A 24,662-nucleotide genomic window follows, 5' to 3' on the forward strand; every position below is an offset into this window, starting at 1 on the left:
GAGCAGCAAATCAGCATATTAGAATGATTTCTGAAGGATCATGTGACACTTAAGACTGGAGTAATGATGCTGAAAATTACAGGAATAAATTACATTTTAAAATATATTCAAACAGTTATTTTAAATTGTAATATTTCACAATATTACTGTTTTACTGTGTCATTTATTTTATCAAATAAATGCAACCTTGGTGTGTATAAGAGACTTCTTTCAAAAACATTTTTATAAATCTTACCAACCCCAAACTTTTGAATGGTAGCGTATATTATATAATTTTACTTATAATATATATTTTGATGTGTGGCCTATTATTACTATAATTCGCCTATATATAACTTAAAAAGCATGTAATTGAACACCACAAATTTGACTTGACTGGGCAGTTGAAATATCATTATAGGAGCAAAAAAGCCATGCAAATAGAAATTATATTTAATAATATTAAATATACGCTTTAGAAATCTTGCATTGAAACTATAATTACGTAGATTATCACAAACTGCAGCCAATCAGCAAATAAGAAGCATTCATATTAATTTTTCCAACATAAACAAGAACAAGAAAAAGCATATTGTGTTATATTATGTCTGAATGATGTTTTCACTGGAAGTTGAAAACTCTGAACGCCCCCATTGAGAAACACTAATCTATACAGTAAAAGCAGTTCTGATGGAGTGAGTAGATTTGACTTACGCTTCAGTAAGGGGATCAGAGATGAGTACGTCTGGAACCTCGTAACGAGGCTTAATTGGTTTGAGTTCATTAATCTTCACCCGTGTCATGTTCCCCTGCAGTCTGTACAGCTCAAGCAACAAGCGAACCTACAAACAAACACAGGAGTCTCAATTCTCTCACACTTCGTACTACTAGGACTGGGCAATATGGCCAAATTACAATATTTTTTTCCTACGGAGCCCTGCACATGACAGGCAGGAAAAAGTAGTAAATAATGCGCACAATTTAGCAAATCGAGGCAACCACTTAGTAAAGCGTGCGCACGATTTAGCCTACTATTTTTTTCCTTCATGTCATGTGTGGGGCTCCGTATTTTCCATATCATACAATATCGGTATTTATCACGATTTTAATTTACCATTAATGGGGAAGGAAATGCTTTACACATATTTGTTAGACCTTGAGAATGAATGTAAACATGTTTGTTCACAATTAAACTCCACGGAGTAGCTATCTTTTAATTTAAGGGAATCCTTAAAATGAAATTCATTTTATTTTTCCCTAAATTCTGTTTTTTCATTATATTTTTTGGGATTCTGTATTTTATGATTTCATTCAAATTTATATTAACTTTAACAATTTAAATCAAGCGTAATCAAAAGAAAATATAACAATTAATTTACAACACAACATTGCATTTTCATTTTGTCAAATAAGATGCTGCACGACAGAACTATAAATTTAAAACATGGATGAAAAAAAACTTGGTTGTATGATATTCCTTAGAAATAATATTATTATTATTACTTTGAGAAGTACATTTTTGTATTCAGAAGTGATTTATTTCTGTCATAATTTCTTTAAGTTAAACCAAACTTTTATTTTGACTTCTCTTAGTTTCAGTGTGTATTTGATGGTAGTTTTCCTCAAATGAAGCAGTAAAAAGCTTGTGAAGTGACTCTCACAGCAGCTCTGGAATGTAGTTCATGTGTTCATGTCCTCATATATTAAGACGGCAGACGCTGAAAATGCCTTGAGCGTCACGTGTGTGTGAGTTTATGTATCAGACGAAACTGTGCCGTTCATTCACAAAGAGTCACACAGAAATCACTTATTAGCGACACACACTGACTGGCTGTTGTCGTGTTTATTTCGATAGGCTGTTAGTTTAATGTATATAGAGTAAAAATGTCCAGAGCTTATCATCATTATCAACATAAATGTTAACACGATCTCGATATGATATCGTTTATCGCCCAGCCCTACTGACCACCTACTTTTTCAGCAACCTTGGCGCTGGAAACATTTTTCCCATTAAATTAATTTCAGACAAATTCTTTGATGCATTGGATTCACTCTTCAAAACTTCTGAATGGATTTTTAAATCACTCTCAGATACTGAAATGCACTTTATGTTTCTTTGTTACCCTTTGGTACTTTTTTTTAAACTATATTTAGTTAGTTAATAGTTCTTAACATACAATTGTTTTGATTTATTCATTTGTAATTATTTTAAAAAGTTTCTTAAATTATATAAGTAAATGTAATAAAAATGATAGTAGAATCGGATCGTGAGGTGCCTGAAATTCTAGAAGTTCAATATCCTACAAATGTCACTGATATTGCAATCAACTTTTCTTCCTTATTGTAATGTATATCTGAGTGAAATGGCTTCTGGAACGGGAAAAACGTGTAGGGCAGGATCTTTCATAACATTACTGGATCATAGTCATTTGCTATTGCTGAGATCTCATGTGAGTAAAAGGTTGTTGGAGTGATTATTGTCCTGTCCTCACATGTCACTGCAAGGGGTAGGAGACTTCAATGTTTTTGATTAAAGATTACGAGGGAACATGAATTAAAAAAAAAATAATGATGTGCATGAATAAATAATTTACAACACTGCAATATTTTATCAAAAAAAAAAAAAAAAAAGAATGTTCAATTGAGACTTTAACCAGCTTTGAGATGAAGCACAATTTGTTTTGAAGCAACCGTAATGAAGTTGTCTGTTACAGTTCTGTTTTGGTCTATTTTGTGACCTTGTTGTTGTCATTGATGAGCTGCAGGGTGATTCTGGAGTCGCTCAGCTCCAGCGTGTCCAGCAGAGCTCTGTACGGAGACTGACCGGGCTTCAGCTCCCTCTGACGCCTACAAACAAACACACAGAAGACATTTAAGAAAGCATCAGACATTTGTGCATCATTTTAGATCAATGTGGATTTGGCTAAACACTGCATTTGATGAAAAGGCTTTGGCAGTAATATTTTAAAAGACTAATCATTAGTCACATGTCATTTTTGCCTCAGGGGAATGACTCAGCACCAACTGCTTCCTATTTATATTGCGTTCTTTAATGGAAGAAAACATAGCTGCAAGCAGCAATTAACTGGGTTCAAGCATTTCAAAGGGTTAGTTCATCCCAAAATGAAAATTCTATCATTCACTCGCCCTCATGTCGTTCCACACCAGTAAGACTTTCATCTTCAGAACACAAATTAAGATCTTTTTGATGAAATCTGAGAGCTTTCTGTCCCTCCATGGACAGTCTACGCAACAAACCTCTTCTGGAAGCTCAAACGTGCTGCATAACTGATGAGGATCATTCTCTTGTGTTACGCAGCACGTTTGAACTTCCGGAAGAGGTTTGTTCTCGTGTGTCATTCAGGTTCGTTTGAGCTTTTGTGTATGTTCGCTGATCAATGTTTATATGCGAGTAAATTAAATCTGTACATCATATAAAGCGATCGAGTCTTCAGAAATTTTGGATCAAACCGCGATTCATATGGATTCGTTTTCCGATCTCTTTATGAACTTTTTGAAGCGTCAAAGATCAAGTTGCAAAGGCAGTCAATGGAAGGACAGAAATCACTCAGATTTCATTAAAAAGATCTTCATTTGTGATCCGAAGATGAACGAAAGTCTTACGGGTTTGGAACGACATTAAAGGATTAGTTCACTTTAGAATTAAAATTTCTGATAATTTACTCACCCCCATGTCATCCAAGATGTTCATGTTTTTCTTTCTTCATTTAAAAAAAATTATGTTTTTGAGGAAAACATTCCAGGATTTTTCTCCATATAGTGGACTTCACTGGGGTTCAACGGGTTGAAGGTCCAAATGTCAGTTTCAGTGCAGCTTCAAAGAGCTCTACACGATCCCAGACGAGGAATAAGGGTCTTATCTAATGAAACAATCGGTCATTTTCTTAAAAAAAATAAAATAAAAAAATAAATAAAATTATATACTGTTTAACCACAAATGCTAATCTTGCACTGCTCTGCGATGCGCCACGCATTACGTAATCACGTTGGAAAGGGTGAAAAACTCCGTCTCATTTTCTCCTCCAACTTCAAAATCGTCTGACATCATTGTTTTACCTTTTTTGTAAAGGGCGTTTGACTTAGTCTTTGTAAACACTGGATCGGTACTTCCGCCTACGTCACGTGTGACCTTTCCAACGTGATTACGTAATGCATGACTTGCAGAGCAGTGCAAGACGAGCATTTGTGGTTAAAAAGTATATACATTTTTTTTTTTTTTTTGGAAAATGACCGATTGTTTCGCTAGATAAGACCCCTATTCCTCGTCTGGGATCATGTAGAGCTCTTTGAAGCTGCACTGAAACTGACATTTGGACCTTCAACCCGTTGAACCCCAGTGAAGTCCACTATATGGAGAAAAATCCTGGAATGTTTTCCTCAGTTTCTTTTTGACTGAAGAAAGAAAGACATAAACATCTTGGATGACATGAGGGTGAGTAAATTATCAGGAAATTTTAATTCTGAAGTGAACTAATCCTCAATTAATGACAGAATTTTCTTTTTGGGCTGAACTAACTATCCCTTTAAGGACTTTCAGCGCATGTATAAAAAGGCATTACGTTTTATTTAGCAAGCCTGTAACCCCCTAGATCAGAAATGGAAAAGACCATTTACAGCCAATACAGGTAATTTACCAAGAAAAATATGTGGATTTTAAAGCTTTTTAACTGTTATAGTGCCACCTATGGCCTGATTTCCATAAAAGTTTGCATGCTTCTTTAGAATCATGTCGCATGTACTCACCTAATTTCACGAAGATGTGAAAAAAAAGGCCATTTTCAGCGATATCAAAATTTATTGGCTGACGGCTGCCGTGTTTTTCGAGATATGCGAATGTCCTCATAGACAATCATGGCACCTTCGACAAAGACAGTGCCTGCCAGTTTTCAAGTCGATCGGACTGACTGTAGCATAGCTGTAGCCATTTTTGTGTTTCATTTTATAGCACCACCAAGTGGCCAGTTGCTGCGTCCTTTTCACATGACCACAGACTGAGCCAATACACAGGTGCACCAAGTTGGGTGAAATTATTTAAGTCCGCTCAAGAGTTATAGCCGTTTTAGTTACAGTGGCCCCGCCCACTTCGACCATTTTGGCGTCACTATTTTGAAATTTTCAATTTTTCCATTAACTTTTGACAGTCAGACTACGGAGAATCTTTATGCACTGGTTCTGATCTGGGGGTTTTTAAAACATGTTAGAGCGGCGATCAAATCTGAGACATGCGTTTTGTTTATCCTGCGATTTTATACTTTTGATCGCTGTAGCACCACCTTCGGGACAATTGGGATGAGTCTTTGGGACATTGTAGACGGGACGGGTACTACCATCCCTCAAAGTTTCAAGTCTCTACGGCTTATGGTTTGGTCTGCCTGATCACTTTTAGGGCAGAATGTTGATCATTGAAAATCCTAACAATAAGAATAGGGTTTCGGCGCTATGTGCTTGAACCCTAATGAATGGGAACGCTTGCTTACACTAGATATTACAGACCTCCTTGGTATCAAAATTCATAATAGTGTAGAGCACTGGAAAGCAATGTTGTCAAGTTTAATTATCCAGTCTTCCTACAGGGGGCGCATGCTGGCTCAATAAGTTAAATCCTCTATTGTGTAACGTTGTTTTTGTCGTAACATTTGAGAAATGTGTAAACCAAATAGTACAACTATCCACGTCAAATCCGAGACATATTTTCAGTAATTGTTAACAAATACGATGGCAATGAAAACGTCCTAGATGGTTTTTAACAACCCGTATAATCACAGACCACTGTGATTGGTCCATCCTGAGCAGCGCATAGCGAAGCAACACGTATCACATGAGAACACCGTACAAGCATTTTCAGATATCCTCGGGTTCGTGCTAATTCATCCCACTTATTCAACTTTTATTTTGAGGACTCATCGTACTCACTTGCAGAAGGCGCTCTGATCGCATGTTTTGAAGTTGCTGCGGTCCACAGCCTGAGCGCTCAGACACAACAGCAGAATCAGCACCAAACTGAAATACAATACCATAAATTCACAAAAGATACAGTACAGTAACCTGTGCCGACACTATTACTCACGCTTTTAAATGTAATCAAAATCAGACAAACACTTTACTGTAAATAAAACGATGAATTCATCACTGTACCATGGTACCACAACATAGTCTTTTATAAGGAATCATGGCAAAGATGTCTGACATCGTGAGGAATAACTCACAGAGACTGTAAACGATGTAAGTATTCAAATCGTTCGAAAAGTAAAAAGAGCATTTCAAATGGCTGCGTCTTTGATTTTATTTACACATAATCCTATTATCCAGCCTGAGCAATACAATACCTGTCACAGGAAGCCGCCATCTTGCCTCCGTGTGAACTTTGCCCTCCGCGCGCGTCCAGTCAGTTCGAAAGTGTCGTGCACGTGGACTTTTTCAGCAAGTAGATGAGCTTGGGTACATTCGGATTTTCATACGAAAAAAATGCTTTTACCCTCATTTACACACAGTGTGCTACAGAAATACATGTATTTCAAGAATATTTTCGCGCTAGGCGGGGCTTCACGATTTCATCAGTGGTCTGAATAATATTAAAACTTGAATATTGAAACTTTATTTGATCATGAAATAGACAGAATTGATAACACAGATATAGATAACACAGAGCCCAGAATTAAAAGAAAAAAGGTATTGTTATTTAGACAAGCTTTGCCTGCGTTGTCACGTGATACCCGTTACTTTTTTCTACTCTGTTCAGGGTGGCCCAATTACAGTCGTTTGTGGTTACTGAATAATTCAATTGTATTTAATCTTTGTTTTATTCTAATTTAAATTTAAAATTTTTAAAAACAATTATACATTTGTGTATGTGTATATACATACGTGTTTGCAGTACAACAAATATATGGTGTCGTGAAATCAGGTCTCTGTCAACTATCAGTTAATAGTACACAAACGAAATCCGTACTAGTGCAAAAAACAAACATGGCATAATGAAACAACAGTAGTAGCAGCAGCAGTAATACAAATAATAATAATAACATAAACGATCAATTGAACATCATTTAATCAATCTTTTTATAATTAAAAAATGTGGACAATTAACACTTCATTTGACTTCTTTAAAATGTGTAATTACAAAAATATTTAATTATGAAATATTCTAAAATTTAACACTTAATTTGACCTCACATTTGAGAGCCGTCAGATGATTGGATGTTTCCTTTCAACGCTGAAATGACGACACAGCTAGTATAAAAGACCGCGAGAGGCCATGTTTCTTTCTCTCGACAGTACAGCAGCTCTCAGGAACAGCGTTCACTGGTATGTGTAATTATGATACATGCTTATTTTCGATGTTTTCATGACGCGTTAACGTTTTATGATCGTTATTCTTTATGCCATTTTGAATTCAGACCTCCATTCTTGGCATGCTCGCGGTTTTTTGTACTCTTGTGTGTATGTATGGAGGAATACTAGACCCAGTGCAATGTCTTCGGTACCAGCATGTTCCCATCAGCTGGTTCTATCCTCAATCACTGGAACACTTCTTCATTATAATTCATATTAATACCAGTAGTACTTGCTTGTAGATGTTAAACTTCAGTACACGCTTTGTCCTGTAACTTCTAATTGTAATCTGTCCTCATTCTTCACAGGTTACATGCTTTTCGTCGTGGTACCAAGTAGGCCTGAAGTGATCGTGATCTACTGAAGTTATTTTTAATGTTCCAGGAAATTCTTGCTTGTCTTCTGTTTCTACAGGCATTAGAGTAGTTACTCTTTAGTATATTTACGATTTTAATGAATAGCATTTGCTGTATGTGTGTGTGTGTATATAGAAGTTGAAAATTGTCTTTTTGATTGGTATAAGAAAGTTTAGCATAAGTAGTTTAGAAGTCTGTATATTAACACACTAAGTACCCCATTTTAGCTGTTTATATTTGCTGTAAATGGGATCAAGCAGCCTTGTGTTTTTGTATTTTGTTACTACATATAATTTCCAATAAACGATTGTTCTTTAAACTCTGGCCTCTTGTGTATTTTTGGTGTGGCGGTAACTATTCAAAGTTTTATCATAAAAATGCTTTACTGACCAATGTTTCTAAGTTATGCTTTTAAAACTAATCGTTCTTAAAAACATGCAACATTAATGCATTTTCTTTTAGAACTGTGGTTTTGTGACTTGATTTAGTGTAAAGTCTAAGACCTGGTAGGTCATTCATTTTGTGAAAAATGTGTAGTGCACATTTGTTTCCCCCAAAATGGTGACTTAAGTAAAATTAATCGTTGCATTGATCTTGGTTGACAACGCATGTATCTTGTCTGTACACAATGGAAACTAATTTCGTAGTGTGGAGCATTTTGCTGCAACATGCATGGTTTAATGTATATGGTTTCCTACAAATTGCATCATGAGAAGCAAAGACACTTGATTCCACCAAACTACTATGTCTGTCCTCCAGTTCTTTATGGAGCAGTATCATGTGTTCAGGCTCACATGTTCAAAATTAAAATGATCAAGGAGTTCATATACTGCTTGTACAATTATAGTGTTTTAAAAACACATTTGATTGTGTACATTAAAAATTCAGTTTTTTTTTTTTTTTTAAGTGACATCTTAGCCAACATGTCCATGTCTGCCCCACATTGGTTTTATCTGGGTTATGGGCATCATCTGGGCGTGTGGACAGAATCTTAATGTCCCTGCCATACCTTGCTTGAACAGTATGTAGTTGCAATAATATGGCCTTTTAACATGAAGTGATATTGTTTAAATTTATATTCACACATACAATGCAATTAAAATAATCAAAATTTTGATCTTAAAGGAACACTCCAATTTTTTTGAAAATAGGCTTATTTTCCAACTCCCCTAGAGTTAAACAGTTGAGTTTTACCGTTTTCGAATCCATTCAGCCGATCTCCGGGTCCGGCGGTACCACTTTTAGCATAGCTTAGCATAGTTCATTGAATCTGATTAGACCGTTAGCATCTCGCTCAAAAATGACCAAAGAGTTTTGATATTTTTCCTATTTAAAACCTGATTTTTCTGTAGTTACATCATGTACTAAGACCGACGGAAAATGAAAAGTTGCGATTTTCTAGGCCGATATGGCTAGGAACTATATTCTCATTCCGGCATAATAATCAAGGAACTTTGCTGCCGTACCATGGCTGCAGCAGGCGCAATGATATTACTATGAACTATGCTAAGCTATGCTAAAAGTGGTACCGCCGGACCCAGAGATCGGCTGAATGGATTCGAAAACGGTAAAACTCAACTGTTCAACTATAGGGGAATTGGAAAATGAGCCTATTTTCAAAAAAAAGTGAAGTGTTCCTTTAAGAAATGGTCTTACAGCTGGACTGACATAAGAATTCCCAAGAACCCATAGGCTTTTTATTTATTTATTTAACTGGAAAATTCACTACTCAGGTGCTTTATGGAGCAGTATATAATCATACACGTTTTCATGCTTTCAAAATTAAATTATCTGTGAGATCGTATATACTATGTATACCGTGTTTTAAAACATATTATGTATATTTGATTGTTTATAGAAACTGAGAATATTAAAGTTTCACTTTATTTGATCTAAAAGTAACAATCAGACAGAATGACTCGCCAAACTAATGTGACAAGAAATTCAGCAGCGGTTGAACAGACACAAAGAACACATACGCGCACAAGTTTATAAATATATGTATCAGTTTCGGAATGAGTCTCTCTTACTGTGGGGCATCAGGAAATGTCTTATGTTAGAGCCTAAAACAAACACATTTGTTGTTGGATATCATGGTTTTTAGGTCTTTATTAGAGAAAATATGTTAAAAGTGATATTGTAGTATAAAAGCAAACTTTTATTTTTAACTTTATTCAATTATTAACTTTATTTTACTGCTTATGTCATTAATATATTTAATGTAATATACTATGTTGCATGTTCTCTCATTCTCTTCTGTAGGATCCTCAAAAATGTTGCTGCAGAGCAAGTGATGTGCTGCTGAAGAGTATGGTGTATTCAGTCCCTGCCACGAATTACGTACAGACATGGACAATTGTTGGTACCCTTGATAAATATGATCAAAGATGACTGTAAAAATAAATCTGCATTGTTTATCTTTTTGATCTTTAATTCATAAAATTAGCAAAAATCTAAACTTTCATTGAAGGAAAAGAATTGAAAGTGGGGGGAAACTCACATTATGAAATAAATGTTTTTCTCTAATACACGTTGGCCACAATTATTGGCACCCCTGGAGTTTTTTATGAGTAAAATATCTCTGAAGTATATTCCCATCCATATTTACATTTTTTAGCACACCAGGGTGATCATGAACATGAAATTGTCCAGCCATGACTTCCTGTTCCACGGGAGTAAAAACATGAGGAAACATAAAGGCCAAATTCCCGTAATCATTCATCACAATGAGTAAAAACAAAGAATGTAGTTCTGATGTGCAGCAAAAGATTGTTGAGCTTCACAAAATAGAAAGTGGCTGTAAGAAAATAGCTAAAGCATTGAAAATCCCCATTTCCACCATCAGGGCAATAATTAAGAAGTTCCAATCAGCTAAAGATGTTACAAATCTGCCTGGAAGAGGACATGTGTCTAAATCATCCTAATGCAAAAAGAGGAGGAGAGTTTGAGTAGCCAAAGACTCTCCAATGATCACAGCTGAAGAATTGCAGAAATTAGTTGAGTCTTGAGTCTCAGAAAGCCTAAAAAATGATCAAACAGCACCTACATCACCACAAGTTGTTCGGGAGGGTTTCAGGAAAAATCCTCTGCTCTCATCCAGAAAACAATCTCCAGCATATTAAATGGTCAGACAAGACTGGAACTTCAAATGGGACCGGCTTCTATGGTCAGATGAAACTAAAAAAAGAGCTTTTTGGCAGCAAACCCACCAGATGGGTTTGGTGCACACATGGATAAAAAGTACCCCATGCCCACAGTTAAATATACTGCTGGATCTTTAATGTTGTGGGCCTATTTTTCTGCTGGAGGTCCTGGACATCTTGTTCAGATACATGGTATCATGGATTCTATCAAATACCAACAGATAAAAAATCAAAACCTGACCGCTTCTGCTAAAAATTCAATAATAGGCCGTGGTTGAATCTTCCATCAGGACAATGATCCAAAACAAACATCAAAACCAACATAAAAATGTGTCACTGAGCACAAAATGAAGCATCTGCCATGGCCGTCCCAGTCCCCTGACCTGAACCCTAAAGAAAATGAGTGGAGTGAACTGAAGAGAAGAAGCACCAACATGGAGCTGGGAATCTGAAGGATCTGGAGAGATTCTGTATGAAGGAATGGTCTCTGATCTCTTGTCAGGTTCTCCAAACTCATCAGGCATTATAGGAGAAGACTCAGAGCTGTTATCTTGGCAAAAGGAGGTTGCAAAAAGTATTGAATAAAAGGGTGCCAATAATTGTGGCCAACGTGTTTTGGAGAAAAACATTTATTTCATAATGTGAGTTCCCCCCCACTTTCAATTCTTTTCCTTCAATGAAAGTTTAGATTTTTGCTAATTTTATGAATTAAAGATCAAAAGGATAAACAATGCAGATTTATTTTTACAGTCATCTTTGATCATATTTATCAATTTTGTCCACGCCTGTAATTACTTTTGTGCAAGTCTTAGAAAGTTTTTGGAAGGCATCTTCTGAGTGTTAAAAGCTTCCAATATGACGATTAATTTTCCTTGGCACTGAACCTTTGTAAAACACCACCAAGTTAATAATAAGAAGCAGCAGAATCATATAAGAATTCAATGCCAAGGAAAATAATCTAAACAATAGTATAAATGCCAGGATTTAAATTTAGAATTGTAATACTGCAGCAAGGCGCTTTATTAATGCCTTAAGGTTCCTGTCACTGAAGTACCTGTCTTGGCCATGTCTCTGGAGTTATTTGTCAAGCGTGCCACTGAGGGGGGCCTGGCCTGTGGCGCTGAGGCAGTGGTGACAGGAAGTGTTGGCTTTGATAGGAGCCTCAAGAGCAGTGGCCAAGATAGGCACCTCAGGGACACCCAACTTAAAAACACTTACCTGCACTCTGACAAGATCAATACTGTACTGATGTGTTGACACAGACCTAGACTGTGGCTCTGGGATGTTTCTGTGGTCAGCCATGGTGCTGAGGGACTTTGCCATGTATCTGTAGATTGTACAGTACAGGATTAATCTTGTTATGTGCAGGATTAATCTTGTTATGTTCCTGTCTTGGCTACTACTCTTGAGGTACCCAATGCTCCTTGTCATCACTGCTGCCTCTGTGGTCCCTGTCATGGCCAGGTCCCCTTTAACCCCCCAGTAACCAAAACTGGCAATATCCAGAAACTGAGTTTTGCACAGGACCACCTGAGAGCAGGAGCCACAGTCTAGGTCCATGAGGGGAAAGGAATAGGAATATAGGAAGAGGAGATGGAGTAAGAAGAGTTGAGGATGTAGGAAGATGAGAAGAGGCCGGAGTAGAGGGAGAAGATATGGTAGAATGAAAGGAATTGGTATTAGTGGAAAGAGTGAGAGAAGAAAATATAAAAAGACATGGACAGAGGGAAAGAGAAGAGCAAGGTGTAAGAGGAGGGAGGAGAGGTAAAAGAATAGGGTACAGACAAGTTTCAAATGAAATCAAAGCCAACCTAATTTCCAGTGTCATAAATTATGTTTTTTCCTTAAGGGAAGCTGGAAAGAGATTTCAGCCCAATATAAACATCGTGCCACAGTCAATGTCCCTGGACAACAATCCACTCCAATCCACTGTCTTGGGCCGCACAACACAGAAGGGCTTCTAAATTGTTTAAACTCCTTCAATGAAATCAACTTTTCATTCAGCACCGGTACAAGAGTGGTTTGAGCATCACCCACATTTCAGGACGGTGTTCCTTCCAGCATATTCTTCTCTTGGAGATGGAAAGCATATGATCACAACCCTTACAACAAAGTTAGTCTTCTTCAAGTGATGGACGAGGCTTGTGGAGAAGTTGAGGCACAAGGATCCAACATTCATTGTTTTTTTTCCCACGATGCATGACTCGTGAAAATGTGTGCTGAGATGTTGATTTGCCAAATTCTCTGGCCAGATGTAAATGAGAGGCAAGATCTATAAAGTTCATTGATTCACTGATGACAGTACATTTATTTATTTATTTTTTGCTAAAACTCATCATTATACAAATAAACTTGTCATTAAAGAACTTTGAAGAACACGATTAAAGAGCAAGAAAAACATATTTTCATTCATGTATTTGTGTATCTACAGCTGAATTTGTTATCAAATCAGCAGAGAACACACTTGTAGTTTTGTTGTTAGTATTTATTTTTGATAAATGCATTAATATAACAAACTGCAGAGCTTCATTATGCAGTGAATACTGAACTGTTTTGCCAACATAAGAGAGTGTTTAGTTTGCTGTGTTAATTGTTTTGAGAGCAACTACATTCATTTGGAGAAATGTGTCAAATCAATTGAGAAAAACTGTAAGTGTAGCCTATGCATCATTTATTGTCAAATTATTACATTTAATCAGTAAATTCAATTAGAATAATACGACATTATAGTGCTGTTACCAGTCAACAACAACAACATTTACTTAATCAAATGAAATCAGTATCATCAAAATCCATCTTTGCAATGCAGAGGAAACACTGAAGCTGGATCTATTTATACAGACTGTTTAATGCAGCTCAGAGGGGACACAAATACATTTAACGTGCAGCTACAAATACATAAATAATGTTTTGATGTTTTAAAAATAAAACATTGATGATATATGAAATGATTTTAAAATCAAATAGATACTTTAAATATGAAACTAAAACCGCCAGTAGGTGGCGGCAAAGTCACTGTTACAGTTTTTTCAACTGCTTACACACAAAATCCTTACTTGTCACACAATTTCTGACACCAGAACCACACACCAAATCTGCAAAACCATACACTAATTCTCAGCCTTTTCAATTTCATTAAACACTTTTTGCAACACACAATTCTCTATGTGACACACAAAAATCTAACAGGAAGTATCTTGATTTCCACAACCATTGTTTCTGTCCAACTGCACATGGTTGATGTATTTCTTTTCTTTCATTCTGTGTAATACTGTATTCACAACCACAAATGCTTACAGTAAAAAAATAAATAGTTTGGTTTCAATCTTGCTTTCGGGTTTACCGTGAATTTTTCATCATCTTTCTTTCAGTCTTGTACAGAAATGAACACAGGAGCTCATGAAAGAAGAGCTTTAGGTTTTGAATAACTGTGTGTATGATATATCCAAAAATAGAATATTATGGCAAAGGTGTTTGAAAAGTAAGACAAATGTTTGCTTTTGAGATGTGTTGGAGATATTTTGAATGAAGTGCTTCATTTTGCAAGAGATGTGAGGAATTTTGTGTGTGCAATTCTTGGATTTAAGTGTAAAGTTTTGAAAAAAAAAGAGGCAAAGTTTTGAAAATGTGTGTAAACAGTTGAAAAAAAACTGTATGATACTGATACATTCAGTAACGAAACACTTCTGTGTGTTTCTCATAGACTCAAACCATTCTGCCGTGTCTTTGTTTGGAACTATTTTTGTCGCAAAATAGAGCAAAAAAGGCAATATTGTGTCTAAAATATAAGTCACTTAATTGTTTATTAAACCGTTATATAAAATTAATATTGCATTTGTAATTGTGTTGATGTTTGGGAAAAAACAGCACTCTTTGTGTGATTTCTTAACTATAACATATGATATAAATGTAGCCTAAAGGACAAATTCTCATATTTTAACAGAGTAAATCACGCAGTGAGAGCATGCTCTCTAAATGAACACGAGCAGTAGGCTGGTCTAAACTAAACCGAAAAGGCTACATCACGCAGTGTGTGCTCTCTCTAGGTGTGTTTTTGTTTGATTTTTGCAAAGTGAGGGACATACTCGATAATGTCAGATTGCATATCGTTAAAACAACAATTGCGATATTATACCTTTTACCTGTCAAGGCCAGTGCTCACTCCTCAGTGCCGTGACCACAGCCCAGCTGTCCCTCAGTGCCATGAGTAAAGCCCAGGTGCCCATAACATCAGTGATGTTGCCACAGTCCAGACACCCCTTAGAGCCACACACAGCCCAGGCCCCACATCTCAGAGCCACCTCAACATCACACTACAGGATCTGGTCAGAGCTGGTCTCAGTCTTGCTCACTGGGAGTTTTAAGGCACTATAATTCTGCCTTAAGGTTCCTGTCATTGCTGGCATCCCTGAAGTACCTGCCAAGTCTGCTGAAGCCACAGCACAGGTCCATATAGCCACAGACTAGGTTTGCCTCACTGCCACAGTACAGGTACATTAATCTAGTCAAAGTTGAGGTAAGTGCTCTTAAGGTAAGTGGCAGTGGTAAGTAGTCTTAATAGATATTTAAATTTAGAATTGGGTGATATAGCCATACAGTAAATATACAGTATCTTCTATATGTGCTGGCCAGAGGAGGACAATTTTTTATTGTAGTTTTTCTTGTAATTCCACTAGGAGGCGCTGTTTTCACCTGTGGCTTTACATTTGGTTGTTTCACATCTAAATGATCTAACTGACCATTTTTTTTGAAGTCTTTGACTGTGTGCATAAATTTACAGCAGTGGTTTATCTTCACAATGACAGTGAACTTAAGTCACTTCGAGATAAAGAAACTCCTGCAAATAAGCAAAAACCAGATGCAGGCTTTTTTAAAAATCTCTTATGTTCACCGCGGGTTCATTTATTTGATCAAAAATACAGTAAAAGCAGAAATATTATTACAATTTAAAATCACTGTTTTCCATTTGAATATATAGTAAAATGTAATTTATTCCTGTGATCAAAGCTGAATTTTCAGCATCATTACTCCAGTCTTCAGTGTCACATGATCCTTCAGAAATCATTCTAATATGATGATTTGTGCTCAAGAAAAATATCCTATTTTTTTATCAATGCTGAAATGTTTTTGCTGTCTAATACTTTTTGTGTAAACCGTGATACCATTTAAAAGTTTGGGGGTAAGATTTTAAAAAATATATTCAGCAAGGATGCATTCAGAAAAGTGACTTTAAAGACTTTTATAATGTTACGAAAGATTTCTATTACAAATAAATGCTGTTCTTTTGAACTTTCTATTCATCAAAGAATCCTGGAAAGAAAACTGCATCACATTTTCCACAAAAATATGAAGCAGCAAAACTGTTTTCAACATTGATAATAATCAGAAATGTTTCTTGAGCAGCACATCATCATATTAGAATGATTTCTGAAGGATCATGTGACACTGAAGACTGGAGTAATGATGCTGAAAATTACAGTAATTAATTACATTTTATCATATATTTAAATAGCCTACTTCTTTAATTTTTCCTAATAATATTTCACAACGTTATCATTTTACTAAACGTTACCCTTCTTCTGCTGATTTCTTCTTTTTTTATTTTTTTATTTTTTTATTGGGAAACAAGCAGCTGTTCGAATTGTTAAAAAACCTAACAACCTAAAAAAAAAAAACCCTAACAACCGTGAGGCGTGGGAAAGACATCTGCCCTTCATTCCCTGGCCACAATAAGGTTTATTGTGTAAAAAAATTCACGCTTCTCTGGTTCAAACGGATGGAAATGCGCGTGCCAGTCGTTGAGTCGTGTGGACTTGACACTTGCGAGACAAAATCCTGAGCCCGAGACGTGTTAAACCAGGTAACAGTTCAGCCTTTTGTCCGGTCATTAGCATCTCTCAGATGTCCAGGAGTCTTTCCCCAGACTAAAGATACATTTGCAGTTGCAAAATAGTTAAAATATCCAAACAGTTGGTGTTCGTGCATATTTTTTAAAACACACAACAATAGTCTGTTTGATACATCTGTGATTTGAGACAAATTGTAGTGTAAAAAAAAAAAAAAAAAAAAAGTGGTGGGTCAGACTGTGCTCACTCTTCCTTACGGCATGCCAATACTTCCTAATCTTTGTTTAGGCGGATGTCTCAAGGTGCCAAGGCACGTGGCGCCTTTTCGCACTGTTTATTTATTATCTGAGCAGACAGATGAGCAGAGGAAGCAGAGGTGTGAGAACAGAAGTCGTGTGGAAGTGTGCCGGCCATTCGGCGCCTCAGAGACTGACATGCGCGTCACATTTGGTCGCGCGCATTTCAAAGGCTTTAATGATCAAAGGCGACTTTAAACGTTCGGCGCGTGCAGAAAGCGATCATAAACGATTAACATTATATTTAAAAGAAAAAGATACACATAACACTAATTCATTTTAAAATTTTAATGATGGAATGTATTTGTTTCAATCTCCAAAATATACATATCTGAGCATAAAAGGGAATGTCACGAATAAATAAATGTGCAAAATAGATAAATACATAGGCTTACATCAGTTATGCATTACAAATGATCATACAACCCAGTAGCCTACAGATCATGCAAAAAAACAAAACAAAAATCTGTGTAAAAATATATTGCCATAATTTATCATAAACTATTTACACATTTTACATTTCCAATGTGATGTCAGATGATAAAATCATTGCACAACATTTTTTGTGGAAATAAACATGTCTTATTGCACAAGCCCGCTATTTTGAGTCCATTTCTCTGCCTTGATCTCTCTCAAGGCCAAGGTCTCCAGACTGTCTGTCTGACTGGCTCTTGGTGCTGAGAGGTTGGCCGGGCTGTCGCATGCAGTGTGTTGGAGTCTGTGCTTCTGAATGGATTCCTGTTAGAGTGTGACACAACGTTCCTGCAAGCTGATGGAAGTCCTTGTTTGCAAACAGAGCTCTGTGAATCTGGAAGCTGCGTTCTGGAGGAGTTCTGGACTCTGACAGGCAGTCTGATGCTGGTTGACATGCAGGGTTGAGTCAGACGCTGACACAGTGTTGCTTCCAGTCCACGGGCATCACCTTCATCTGACAGGAAACGGGCCGCTTTCTGAAGACATGAAGAAAAGCCGTCCATAAACTGACGTTTTTCTCCTCCTTCCGCGTCCTTTGCTTTCTTGGCCTGAGCGACAGAGTTTTGCAGAAACAGGACAGTGTATTCCAGGATCTCTGCTTTCTCTATTCTTCTTTGAGAAGGACTCTGTAAAAATGAGAGAGGAGAATTTAGAACAAGCAAATATAATCTAGACAATAAGCTGAAAGGCATCATTATGTTGAGGAGATGAACAAATATGGTGTTCTTACATTGTGCTCGGGGCCTTGCAGAAGAAGACTTCTCAGGTTCTCCAGACTGCGATTCATCCTTTCTCTTCTTCGTCTTTCTACCTGAGGCTTCAACAGCTGCGGAAAACATTAAGAGTAATGTCAGTGGACAGGTCAGGTTTTACAAGCACAAAATACACATGCTGGTCTACAGTGTTAAAATTTGAGATTTATGCAAAGAAATAAATATTTACCTTTCTGTCCATTTTAATGGTCTCAGTTTCTCCAAGGATTTTCATGGCACGTCTACTCCAAGCAATGTTTATATCCAGTAAAGTTTTCTTCTATTAGGTATGCTGGGAAAAGAGCTCTCCTCGAGGCGCGCAGACAACTGTGAGATGCAGTCTGAAGCTGAGCGCAGGTATTTATAGGCATTCCAGGCGCGTGGTGATAAGCCACGCCCACTCTCTGTCACAGACTAATCATTGAAGCGCTCGTGCACAGTTTGTTCCCAGCTGAAAACAAAACAAAAAGATATAGGTTGTAATATGAAAAGTTATTGTAATGTTAAAGGTCATATAGGCTGTAGTCGTTTAATATTAGTTTGATCATTTAACTGTAGCTAATATATAATCTCCACCGAATTGGTTGAAGACATTCAGGCCAATCTTAGATCAAAAGGACTGATGGTGCACGCTCACTGACACCTAGACTTCCGTGGGCACGTGCGCAATTGAGAAAACAAGCGTCACCCTTCCAGTAAATGTGCATATCAATAGCCCTGCACGCGCCGCTGGTGAGACAGATGCCATTATAATAATAAAAAGCTCTCTTTTTACTTTCAAGAGTCTTATTTCCACTGTTGGAAACATGCTGCTGTGCTTCAGCTTGGTTTCGAATTTTGCATAGTTCCGCATAATTGTACAGCATAGCCTAATTATTGCAGCTTGAAAAAAAAAAAAAAAAAACTTTAAACCTGATGTTATGACTAAGCTTATATAGTTATAAAACAACAGAAACAGCAACATTATAAACAATTCTTAAATATGAACATTGAATTCGTTCAATATAAGGTTACCAAGGCTGAATTCAATCCAGTTGTGTTGGTTCCTTACTGAAGCTCGACAGGATAGCGTTTAATGACAGCTGCTTTAAACGCGCATTTGAATTTAAACTTGCAATTATCCGCTATTTTTTACATTTTTGCAAGAATAGCTTTAGGCTATATACCCTGAAAGAAACAGGGGGACTGCTGTGCGTAATAATAAATTAACCTAAAATCGATAAGCGCGTGCCAATCCACGCTTTTTCCCCCATAATACATTTGTTTTGCTAAAAAAAAAAAGGCGCAGTAGCCTTAGCATCTGTGTACAATAATAAATGTGTGAAAATCTTCAGGGGGTAGCAAGGTAACGTGTGTTTACACCTCTTTATAATTCAGCTGGGCTCGTGCCGCGTGCCAACTTCACACCTGTGAACAATGCGCGCGTGGACTTTTATATCCACGTGTGCATATGAAAGCGTGCCTGTGCGTTATTCGTTGCACTGAAATCACTATGTTAATAGACTCTTGTTCATAGCCAGAAGATAGCCTACATCTTTTCTTAACACAAAAACTTACCTCCTAGTCATCGAAGTTTGAAAGATTGGGCTAATGCCAAATCTGTAATACGCAAACAGCACGTGTCTAGCCGCGATAGTTCCCGCGGAAATCTACAGCTGTTTGTTCACTGGATATGCTTCGCTAAAATATGCCTAAAGGAAAAGGAAAGACTGAGAGAAATTTGACAAGTAATCATATCTACATTATTTTTTATATATCTTAACGCCTTCAAGGTGACAGAAAGCCTGTCCTGATGCACCGCAGTTCATGTAAATGGCAATAAACTCGTCCCATTGAAGTGATAAAAATGGAGTCTATATGTGAACGCAGGCTGTATTTTCCCATGCCCTTGCATGTCTATTGAGGAGTAGCGTGGGAACGTCTATGTGCTCTATTGTTGAAATTCTGACAGGTAATAAAAAAGGACTGAGGTGTCAGTCTATGTTACTAGGTGAGGTGTAAGTTGTTGTGTTACTGGGAGAGCGTGGCTAAAAGCTTCTTCCCATCATAACACTCTTGAAATGATTGCCTGTTGGCGAATTTTAAATATTTACACAATTTCGCGCCCTTTGCGTGACATCCCAGATTAAGATTTCTCAGTGTATGTGATACCGCACTGCCGTGCATGTGGTGTAGGCCTAATTTTCTGTCTTCTGTACGTTTGGAAATAATTACTCTCTGTATAAGTTCTTGGGGTTCTTCATTACACCCAAGACAGCAAGAGTTGCCACTATTAACACAAGCGAACCTAACCCAAAATCTGTATCCGCAATCATGTTTTTCTTTTTTGAATAGGCTTTTCATTACAACTAGAAAATCAACAATTTCGCACTGTTTTTATACTTTACCATTCTAGTATTTTTGCTTAATATTTATTAAAAGAATGTAGTATAGACCTATAATATGCTAATATCCCCAGAGAGACCGTCTCGTCTCACCTCCGCCTGGCTTTCTTATTCTTATGCGAGCAAACACTTCAACCCTCACGCTTTAATGGTCCTAAACGCGTGCCAGTTGCTTTAATCTTCGCTTTAATTGTATGCAAAGGTCTGAGTGTCGCTGAGAGAAATAAGAAGAAAGACAGGGAGAAAAAACGAGAAACTCTCGACAGTACACAGTCTTAAAGAAAGGAATTTCATCCCAGTAACTTCTGTAGGCTATCCTTATTTTTTAGGTATAGAGTGGGAGATTTAGAAATTCTGACAGGTAATAAAAAAGGACTGAGGTGTCAGTCTATGTTACTAGGTGAGGTGTAAGTTGTTCGTGTTACTGGGAGAGCGTGGCTAAGAGCTTCTTCCCATCATAACACTCTTGAAATGATTGCCTGTTGGCGAATTTTAAATATTTACACAATTTCGCGCCCTTTGCGTGACATCCCAGATTAAAGTTTCTCAGTGTGATACTGCACTGCCGTGCATATTGTGTAGGCCTAATTTTCTGTCTTTTGTACGTTTGGAAATAATTTCACTCTGTATAAGTTCTTGGGGTTCTTCATTATACCCAAGACAGCAAGAGTGTCCAATATTAACGCAAGCGAACCGAGCCGAAATGACTGTATCTGTATCCTCAGTGAGACGCCATCATGTTTTTCTTTTTTGAATAGGCTTTTCATTACAACGAGAAACTCAATAAAATCGCACTGTTGTTATAGTTGTAGTATTTTTGCTTAATATTTATTATAAAATATATACAGTAGGCTATATAGACCTACAATATGCTAATATCCCCAGAGAGACCGTCTCGTCTCACCTCCGCCTTTCTTATTCTTAGGCGAGCAAACACTTCAACCCTCGCGCTTTAATGGTCCTAAACGCGTGCCAGTTGCTTTAATCTTGGCCTTTTGTATGCAAAGGTGTAATGAGTGTGGCTGGGTAAAATAAGAAGACAGGCAGAAAAAAACGAGAAACTCTGGACAGTACGGAATATCATCCCAGTAACTTCTATCCTTATTTTTTAAGTAAGAGCGGGAGCGGCCATTTGTAAATTTCATGTGTCTGGCTTCCGGTGTAGGCTAATTCGCTTCCAGTTATTAGGCCTATTGTACAAAACAGCTGGTTTTTGCTGCTTAAAATTGCAAACTGGTATTTCTTACCATATACTGTTTTAATGTAGCCTATTCAATTATAAACTCGCTGGTTTGTAGCGCAAACAGTTTTACAGTTTATTTCCCTATAGCGGCTAATAAATCGGAAGTCTTGCACATTCACAGAAAACAGCTTACTTTCGCGCTGAAAAAATAAGGTGGAAGATTACATTAACTTCATGGCCTGATGGATGGCAATCTATAAACGGCTAATACAAACATCGCCAAGGTGAAGAAAATGAAGACTGTATGTGAACGCAGACTTGTGTTCTCGTGTTTATTGGAGAGAAGCGTGGGAACCATCTCTGTGCTCGGCTAATAATGTACAAATTCTGACAGGTAATAAAAAGAGCTGAGGTGTCTTTAAGCACTCCGTGTTACTTGGAGAGCGTGGTAAATAGCTGGTTCCCATCGTAGCACTCGTCGAATTCTCTGTTGGTTGTTGTCGAGATTTAAATGTTTACACAAGCGCCAAAATAAAACATTTTGAAAGGTAGTTGTGATGTTGTCTTTTTAAAACAAAAAGCACTAGGCCTATAGCGTTAGCCTATGTTGTGGTTGCAAATTTTTAAGAAGTTCAATGTTTAAATTTATAATTTTATGAAACTAATTAAACCAAAATTAAATCAAACCAGCAAGTTTGACAAGGCAAGCATGGCAAGTTTGCACTACCCAAAAGTTCTCCTGTATTACCAAAATATGGAAACTAATTTTTGACACGTATAAGCAAAAGAAGAAAAATCACGCTCAAGTCATAATTACGAGTCATAATACGAAATTATTACATACTAAGTCACAATTATGAGATTAAAATTAGAAATTATGAGTCATAATTATCATATAAAAAGTCAAAATTGTCATAAAACACCATAAAAAGTACATGATTTCGACTTTTTATTTCATAATTATTACTTTTATGTCATAATTTCGATAATTATGACTTACCAAAGTTTTTTTCTTGTGTGGCGGAAATGGGCTTCCGTACAAAACAGACCGGTTGAGCAATTTATAAATCTATATAAATCTATTATAGCAGGAGGCGAAGGCAAAGGGACGTTTGTCCAAAACACATTTTGATCGACACACGTTTGGTGTTAACAAAATGTGTCAATGGACCCATAATAATAGAACCACGCAGAGAAGGACGTGTGCCCCTTTTTTGTTACAGTTTCCCACGGGAATTGCTTTATAGCACTCAGAAAAACCGTGTCTCAAATTATGGCGTATGCATAAAAAAATAAATAAAATAAAATAAAGAAATAAATAATTAAAAGTAATGAATAAATAAATAACTTGGCCTATTCATCATTAATCATTTTTTAAAGTAACCGTACATAACCTACATATGTAAGCCATCATACAAATAATAAAGAATTAATTGCTCGTTCAAGACTATTCAGATAAAATTTAAGTTTTTAAATATTACTTTGCTTTATGAATAAACATGCCAAGTCACAGCATTTTATTTTTTATTGTGTGTGTGTGTGTGTGTGTGTGTGTGTGTGTGTGTGTGTGTAGGGTTTTTTATTGCTTTTTTGTTGTTGTTAAACCTGTAATTGTCCAAAAAAAAAAATAAAAAAAATAAAAAAAAAATCTAATCAAAGCCACATTGTTTACTGGTTTTCTGGGGCTCTACCACTCAAATACACACTCTCAGCATGTGCTATTCTTCTTAATATTTATATAAACGTTAACTTTTAAACTGGTAACTGATTCCTTAACATACCCTTTTCTCTTTCTTTTCATTTTTTTTTTTTAACAAAAGATATAAGTGAGACCAGCTAAGGATACTTCTCTCCTCTTCTACAGTAAGCTATAGATATTCCATTTATAATCCATAGCTTTCAAATATTACTTTTGTTTACGCATAAACATGCCCAGTCACAAAAATTATCCCCTGACTTCATATCACTTTTTCCTTTTAATATTGTGAAGAGCTCATTTACTGTCCATTCACAGTGGCATCTTTTGTGAACATAAGTTCTCTTCCACCTGCAGAGAGGAACTGCCAATCAATTACACCAATAAACCCATACTGATATTTCACTGGAACATGGTCTGCATTACATTTGTTTATGTATTTAATCAGATCAATATTCAGCTATTACTTATACAGCTAACAATGTTCTTTAAAGCACTATTAAAACTTTCAAATCATGCTTCTTTTGCACCAGAAAGGTTTCTGCTGGGTTTACAATCCAGAACTTGTGTCAGTGATGGAGTAATACACTTTTAGTGGGGTGTGTCAAGCAAATTTTTATTGACTTTTTGATTTAATTTATTTAAAATTATTTTTTAGGCAGGCTCAGGCTCAGGTGGAAAAGTATTCAACATAATGAGAAAAGTGCAGGATCAATTTCCAGGCATTACGATACCCCACTCTTAAAACAGGCCTATTTCCCTTCATTTTATTTTTTTACCAGTGTGAACTGTAAGCCTAACTGAATACTACATACCTATCAAAAGTTTGGAAACATTACAATTGTTTAAAGTTTTTGAAAGAGGTCTCTTCTGTTCACCAAGGCTGCATTTATTTTAATAAAAAAAATATATATATATAGTAAAAATAGTAATAGTGTGAAATATTATTACAAATTAAAATAACTTTTTTTCTATTTGAATACATTTTAAAATTCAATTTTCAAAACTGAATTTTCAGTCTTCAGTGTCACATGATCCTTCAGAAATCATTCTAATATGCTGATTTGATGCAGAAACATTTCTGATTATTTTCAATGTTGGCAACAGTTATACTGCTTCATATTTTTGTGGAAATGGTGGTACTTTTTTCAGGATTCTATGAAAAGATAAAATGTATATGAACAGCATTTATTTGCATTC

General features: G+C 36.5%; 2 protein-coding genes, 1 long non-coding RNA gene and 1 other non-coding gene across 7 annotated transcripts in view; 2 read left to right on the top strand and 2 right to left on the bottom strand.

The window, feature by feature from the left end:
* ganaba (glucosidase II alpha subunit a) overlaps nt 1-6,230 on the bottom strand; it is a 29,033-nt gene extending 22,803 nt beyond the window's left edge. For both annotated transcript variants that reach the window (XM_051893629.1, XM_051893628.1), the window contains exons 1-4: nt 6,207-6,230; nt 5,914-6,000; nt 2,718-2,826; nt 694-821 (exon numbers count right to left, since the gene is read on the bottom strand). In XM_051893629.1, the coding sequence (XP_051749589.1) occupies nt 694-782 (89 nt within the window). In that variant the 5' untranslated portion in view covers nt 783-821; nt 2,718-2,826; nt 5,914-6,000; nt 6,207-6,230. The remainder of the gene's footprint in view (nt 1-693; nt 822-2,717; nt 2,827-5,913; nt 6,001-6,206) is intronic.
* Nucleotides 6,231-6,332: 102 nt separating this feature from the next.
* Nucleotides 6,333-8,007, top strand: LOC127512588 (uncharacterized). Its single transcript, XR_007930223.1, has 2 exons — nt 6,333-7,305; nt 7,641-8,007. It is a non-coding gene; the product is annotated as an uncharacterized LOC127512588 (long non-coding RNA).
* LOC127513734 (small nucleolar RNA SNORA57) lies at nt 7,399-7,531 on the top strand. The gene has a single exon (XR_007930488.1). It is a non-coding gene; the product is annotated as a small nucleolar RNA SNORA57 (small nucleolar RNA).
* Nucleotides 8,008-17,246: 9,239 nt separating the features above from the next.
* The window catches only part of her7 (hairy and enhancer of split related-7), a 28,093-nt gene continuing 20,677 nt past the window's right edge, over nt 17,247-24,662 (bottom strand). For 2 of the 3 annotated variants that reach the window (XM_051894440.1, XM_051894439.1), the window contains exons 2-4: nt 18,390-18,650; nt 18,178-18,273; nt 17,247-18,073 (exon numbers count right to left, since the gene is read on the bottom strand). In XM_051894440.1, the coding sequence (XP_051750400.1) occupies nt 17,606-18,073; nt 18,178-18,273; nt 18,390-18,434 (609 nt within the window). In that variant the 5' untranslated portion in view covers nt 18,435-18,650 and the 3' untranslated portion in view covers nt 17,247-17,605. Of the gene's footprint in view, nt 18,074-18,177; nt 18,274-18,389; nt 18,651-19,756; nt 20,516-24,662 lie in introns of those variants that run through there. The other variant, XM_051894441.1, reaches the window with a different exon arrangement.

This window comes from Ctenopharyngodon idella, chromosome 5 (assembly GCF_019924925.1).
Source record: "Ctenopharyngodon idella isolate HZGC_01 chromosome 5, HZGC01, whole genome shotgun sequence".
Lineage (NCBI taxonomy): Eukaryota > Metazoa > Chordata > Actinopteri > Cypriniformes > Xenocyprididae > Ctenopharyngodon > Ctenopharyngodon idella.